The following is a 6,515-nucleotide window of genomic DNA, read 5'->3' on the forward strand; positions in this document are numbered from 1 at the left end:
AAACCAATCCCCTCCTAAAACCAATACCCCTAAACCAATCCCCTCCTCAAAACCCACTGACCTCAAAACCCACTGACCTCAAAACCCATTCCTTCCCAGAACCCCATTTAGGTGCTCCTGTGATCCTCAGTTATCCACGATTTTGTTTCCAGGCTCATCCCCCTGTGCTCGGCACCGCCACAACCCAGAGAGAATCCCTAAAACCAATCTCCCCCCAGAGAGAATCCCTAAAACCAATCTCCCCCAGACCAATGCCCCCCTCCAAGCCCATTGACCAGAGCCTTTTCCCCTGCAGAAAATACGCAGCCATTTCCTCCTCGGAGCAGCGTCAGAGCTACAAAAACGACTTCAACGCGGAGTACAACGAGTACCGGGACTTGCACGCCCGGATAGAGCGGATAACCCGACGGTTCACCCAGCTGGACGCCAAGCTGAAGCAGCTTCTGCAGGGCTCTGAGGAGTACAAGGTAGGAGGAGAGCTGGGGGAGCTCCCTGTGCACGTGGCAGGGCTGCAGGGCTTTGGTCCTGCTCTCCTTGGGCCGGGCCGGTGTCTGAATTCCAGCCCCGGAGCTGCTGGGGAACGTGCGCACAGCTGACAGCCATGGGGAATGCTCCTAACCCAGCTCTGTGCTGCTCCTTTTGCAGGCTGGAGCCACATCATGGGACTTGTTGACAAGGAAAGGCCTCAGTGAGACAATTGGTGTCCTTAGCCAAAAGCTGCTGGAAGCTATTAGTGTATCCCAGCCAGAAAAACTCATATTTGCACATATGGGAGCGTATCAGGGCTGGAAGGGGAGTTAGCACGGGGTCATCTGTTCCTCTGCAATCTTTGATCTTAATAATGCAGCATTATTGGGCTTGTCAGAGCGATTTTTAAAGAGTTTTAGCTATTCATTAGCTTGAAGAAGTGAGTCTCGTCGAGGATAATAAACAGATTTTTACAGAGCACCTATTGTGCTAAGCACAGCTTCCTCCCTCAAACCTCCTGCCCTTCTCCTTGCAAAATTCCTCACTGGATTGTTTTTAGATCTTGCTGGGGGGAGAAAAAAGATCAGTTGTGGCTTTGGAAATGTGAATTATCCTGGAATCCAGGTGCTTGTCACAGGTGAGAAATGAGGCTTCACCCTTCTGTGTCAGCTCCAGGATATCCATGGAATCAGAGCTGGTTTGGATCTGCCCAGGGAAGCCATGGAGGGGGCAGATTTTGGTTGGAATTTGGAGGAATTGTGTACATCGAGCCATCAGTAAATACCTACTGCAGAACTGAAAATAATGCCCTATTTTTTTCTCTCTCTTTATTTTTTTTTTTTAGACCATCCACGATCAAATTTTACAGGAATATCGGAAAATTAAAAAGGTAAGGGAATGTCCTTGGCCACAGGCGGCTTTTGGGTGGTGCCCCTGGTGTGACTGAAAGAGATGGGCCCTTGCCAAGAGCAAACCCAGGCTCTGAGGCAATTCCAGCAGATCTTTGTTCAGCTCCAGCCCATCCCTAAAAGCAGCTCAGAAAGGGTTTGGGGGGAGCTGGGAGTGCCCCTGGATCCTGGGATCGCTGAGCCGTGGCCCTGGCACAATGGGTGTGTGCACTCAGGGCCTTTATCTCTCCAGGGAAGGAACAGTTTGTGTTTCACATGCACAGGATCCCAGCTGGGATCAGCCTCTGGAGCTCTGGCCCTGGATTTTTTGGAGTTTGGGGCACGTAAAATTTCAGTATTTTTATGCAAAGCGTCCGCACACCAGTGGGGATTTGGGGTTTTTTCCTTTTAAATAAGTGAATATGGTCCCGAGCCCTGTTGTCCTGAGGGATTTAGGAGCTCTTTGGAGATATTCCCTGCATGTTGGAAATTCATCTTTGTCCCAGAGCCTCTGAGGTGGGGGCAGAGGGCAGGTGGGGATTGTTGGAAGCCCAGTTAGGCTGGGCCTAACTCAGGTGTGCTCCTTCCCCGTGAGGAGGCTCCTGGAGCTGGATAATGCTGAAAAGGGAATTTATTCTTGGCTGGGTTTGGTCAGAACAGGATTATTTTAAAGAGGGATCTAAAAAAGCTTCTTTCCGTGGTTTTAAGCTGAAAGAGGGGAGGTTCAGGTGGGATATCAGGAGGAAATCCTTCCCTGGGAGGGAATGGGGTGGAATTCCCAGAGAAGCTGTGGCTGCCCCTGGATCCCTGTGAGTGTTGGATGGGGCTTGGGATGAGACGATCTTTGCCTTCCCTCCAACCCAAACCAGCCCATGATCTGCTCTGTGCTGTCAAGGCTCAGCTTTGATTTGTCCAGAACCTTTCCCACCTCTGCACTTCCATTTTTTTTGTTTTGTTTTGTTTTGTCTTGCAGACAAACCCCAACTACAGCCAAGAGAAGAACCGCTGCGAATACCTCCACAACAAACTGGCCCACATCAAAAAACTGATAGCAGAGTATGACCAGCAGCAGTTTTAGCTGCCACTCACCCCTGGACTGGGTAGGGCAAACCAAAATCCAGTCACCCTGGACGTTACGTTCCCTTTTGTACACCCAAAATCCCTTTCAGAGACGAGCATTAATTCCTCGTGGTTGAAGAACTTGGGGATGACTTTAAGATGCCAGATCTGTCATGTCCACGTCCAGCACGCTCCTCCCGAGTTTTTAAGCCTCTCTGAATGTTGGAATGTAACAAATGGATAACAAAAAGCAAACAGACAAAAAAAAAAAAAAAAAAGAAAAAAAATTCTGCTTATTTGAAGCCAGCGTTTGACACCTAAGGGAAAACTTGCCTAAAGTGACCGAAGCTCCCAAAGGTTAAGAATCTGTAGTTTTCATGGATTAAAAGTTTGGCATGAAGTTGTAATTGCCCAGCTCCACGTGGGTTACAAATTGTCCTGCAAATGGTGAGGAACTGGAATTGCTGCTAGGACTGTTTGGAATGAGAGCTGTGTGCTCCCGGCTCCGCGGAAATACACCACGTTCCCTGAGCTCTGCTTGTCTGGCCCTGCTTTGTCTTTGGCATCCTCGGGGTGGGGAGGGCTGGTGGCAGCACAGGGGGTCCCCTGGGGCTCAGCACCTTGGCCAGGGCAGAGGTGGATCCCAAAAAAAGAAAAGAAACCAAACCCCCAAACCCCCTTTTTTTCCTCGGCTTTGCGCGTTGGGATGCAAACCTCCTGCCCAGTCTGCCCAGTTCACCTCCAGCCACCAGTGCTGGCGAGATGGAGACCAGTCTGGCTCTGACTTTTCTAATTTTCTACCAAGGCAGCCAATTTTATTAATCGCTAATGAGACTGTGGTCTATTTTTGTATCAAAGAAAAAAGCATCTTTTTTCTAAAACTGTGCCTCCCTTTTCCTTTTAGGCCAAGTGCTTGGGACCCTTTCCTTGCAGTATTACTCCAAGTGACCCAGGAGTCACCCAGAGGAGTGACTTTATTCCTTGATCCGTGGCAGGAGGGGGTGGGGGGTGCTCTGCTTTCTCCTGGGATATTTTTTATTTTTATTTTTTGTGTCTGTGTGTGTGTCTCTGCAAGGCAGCAGCAGCAAATCCTTGTGAGAGCAGCAAGGTGCTGGTTTCCCACGCGGATCCCTTCCACTGGTGTGCTTGAGCTCAGCCAGCTTCTCCCTGCAGCCCTGCTTCCTGATTTTTTTATTTAATTCTTTACTTTGGATTGAAGGGAACGTTTCAGAGTATGGCCAGGGTGTGAGAAACACTCCAAAAAGCACAAAGGTGTCCTTTAACTCTGCCGTTCCTTTCTTTCTCTCCCCTCTCCCCTTTCTAATCCTGCCAGCCTGTGGGATTTGACTTCTCCCCGCTTCCGTTTATCTCAAAGTAAAGGATTCCTTCCCTGTGGAGTCTCCTTCCCTTGGAGGTGGCACTGAGGAGCCTTTCACCCTTTGAAGGAGAGGAATGGCAGAGTTAAGGAGGGAAACACTTCTTACAACAAGGAGTTGTTTTGAGTTTGGTTTGTTTTTTTTTACTTGCCCCAAACAAAACGTGGGTCCATCTGCTGTATTAAAAATAGGAGATAAAATTACTAATTATAATTTCACACAGCCAGGGCTAATTATTATTATTATTATTATATATTATAATTTCATTGTTGTCACACAGCCAGGGCCACTGCTTTTGCTTTGTCACTTTATTCTGAGGTCTCTCCCTGTGCATCCTCAGCAGGGCTTTGCCATCCCCTTCTCCAAGGGAGAGGTGACAGGGACACGGTGATGCCACCAGCCTTCCACTGGCCCTGGAGAAGGGGGCTGCAGAAGGCTCTTCCTGCCCAAGGAGCACAGGGGCAGCACCCCAGAACCCCCCAGGCCATTCCTGCTGGGAACCTGGGGGTCAGGAACGCTTTGCTCCCATCCCTCCCTGCATCAGAGCTGGAGGTCGGGGAGCGCTGGGGCAGCACCACCTGCCCTGGAGCTCCTGGAAAACGCTGGGGGTTCTGAGGCCGGGAGCTTTGTCCGGGCATCTGGGAGCTCCAGGGATCCCTGCTGGGAATTCCGGCCGGGCTGGGGGAGCTCTGGGGGTCTGGGAGGGGATGAGGAGCCCCTGGCACGTCCCAAATCCCCAGCAAATCCCCAAACCCGCTCTGGGATCGGCACTGCACAGCCCAGCGCCGCCGTTCTGGGGTGGAAAATGGGAATTTCCCCAGCGCTGGGGCTCGGGGGCTTCGTTCCGGCTGCGGAGGAGGCAGAACTCGGGATGGCAGAAGAGGCAGCAGCTACAAACCCAGGATGGGTAAATTCTTCCATGGAAACACTTCTCCTGATCCTTAATATTTTGAAAGGAGGGTTGTTTTTTTGTTTTTTTTTTTTTTTTTGTTGTTGTTGTTGTTGCTTGGGGAGGGGGGGATAGAGATGGATCTCAATCTTTATACATCTGCTATAAGATATTTTTGCAAACAGAGTTGTATACAAAGATGTATTGTGTACATTTACATGTATATTCTGGAACTTCTAAAAAATTTGAATATAAAAAAAAAACCCTGAAAATATTTAATTAATTATCCAAACTGTGAGACCCAATTAGCATCCACCAACTTCCTGCTTCACTTTTCTTTTGGACTGTGTTAAAGAATTGTAGTCGAATCTGCCTTTTTTTTTTTCTTTTTTTTTTTTTTTTTTCTTTTTAGAGACAGCGAAGCTTAGGCAAAATTTTGTGCTTTTTGGGTTAATAGAAACCAGTTCTAGGTGATTTAAGTATGATCTTAACTTATTGATACTGTGTTTTACTTTGTAATATTGTACTGTGGATAAAAACTATATTGAGCCATGGAGTTGGAGTTTACAAAAGAGCTTTTCACTTTGCCAAAATGTTACAATTTCAAGGCAGCATAGTCTTCAGCTTTCCTAATCTTTTTTCTTAAGAGCTAGTGTCCTTTTTTTGTACACTAAAAAAGCTGAATGCTGATTTTGCAACATATAATAAATTCACTGTATTGGAAAACAAGCAGACAATAAGGTTGTGGATTTCTTTTCAGTGCTTCTCCCTGCAAGGAAACTCAAAAGGGAAAGGTGATAAATGGCTGGCGTGGAGCTTGGAAGCAGGAAACGGGAAGGAACCGGGTCACTTGAGCGAGCTCAAGTGTCAGAGCAGGGAGTAGGTGAGAAAGAGGAGAGGGAAGAGGAGCCTGGAGCGGGGCAGCTCCTTGGAACGCTGGGCTGGGCTCAGCCTCCAGCGCTGGCACCAGCTGGGGGGCTCCCCACTGCAGCACCCTCGGGCATTTTGGAGGAAAAGCTGCTCTGGAGGAGGCTCCGGATGCTGCTGGGGGCTCGGGGATGCTCAGAAACCAGCGAGGGGAGTGGGGACAGCCTGGCACGGACCCTGCTGCAGCTCCCACCTCCTCCCCCCGGCCGAATCATCCCGGAGACGCTCAGGATGCAAAGGGCACCTGGGCTGTGTCCGGAGTGTCCCTTGCCTTGCTGGCACCGGGGGTTCCTCTGGCCCTGCCCTCAGCAGCAGCCCCGGGGCTGGATGGAGCCGGCACAATAAAACCAAGGATGAAACTGCTCAGGAGTGCAGAGCTTTGGAGCAGCCGCTGTGTTGGTGCTGCCTCCCTCCTGAGCACAGCGAGCAGCACAAACTCAGGGCTGGAGGCCACAGGTGCTGCTGGCCCCGCGTTCCCGTGTCTGTAACGCGTTCCCTTGGGCTCTGGGGATTGTCCCTCCTAAACCGCACACGGTGGAGAAGGTGACAATCGTCCGGGGCTCAAATAACGCTGTACAGAGTCTTGGTTTATTTGTTAAAGGGTGTCCTTGTCCTTGCAAGCTGCCACGGCAGCACCCGCACCGGGAGACACCGATGGGACTCGGCCACGGAGCAAGAGCTGAGCCCAGGCTCTTGCAAATCCCCGAACCCTCCAGTTTTAGTTTCAGACGTGGCCTCTGAGCCAAGCTCTGCACCCCGGGCCCCCTTCAGCCTCTGTGAGCCTCCCCCGGGGCGCTGAGCGGCTCCAAGGCCGGCTCTGCCCCGCGGCGACGCTCGCACAGGAAGGGTCCCCATCCCCTCCCAGCTTTCCTGGGGAATTCCTCCCAACCGCTGGCAGCTCCGGCGCTG

At 50.6% G+C, this 6,515-nt stretch overlaps 1 protein-coding gene across 1 annotated transcript in view; it reads left to right on the top strand.

Annotated features, from left to right (window-relative positions):
* The window catches only part of ELL (elongation factor for RNA polymerase II), a 49,337-nt gene extending 46,392 nt beyond the window's left edge, over positions 1–2,945 (top strand). The window contains exons 10-12 of the mRNA XM_054650050.2: positions 296–467; positions 1,313–1,357; positions 2,329–2,945. Of these exons, the coding sequence (XP_054506025.1) occupies positions 296–467; positions 1,313–1,357; positions 2,329–2,433 (322 nt within the window). The 3' untranslated portion in view covers positions 2,434–2,945. The remainder of the gene's footprint in view (positions 1–295; positions 468–1,312; positions 1,358–2,328) is intronic.
* Positions 2,946–6,515: the final 3,570 nt, after the last annotated feature.

Source organism: Agelaius phoeniceus, chromosome 29 (genome assembly GCF_051311805.1).
Source record: "Agelaius phoeniceus isolate bAgePho1 chromosome 29, bAgePho1.hap1, whole genome shotgun sequence".
Taxonomy (NCBI): Eukaryota; Metazoa; Chordata; class Aves; order Passeriformes; family Icteridae; genus Agelaius; species Agelaius phoeniceus.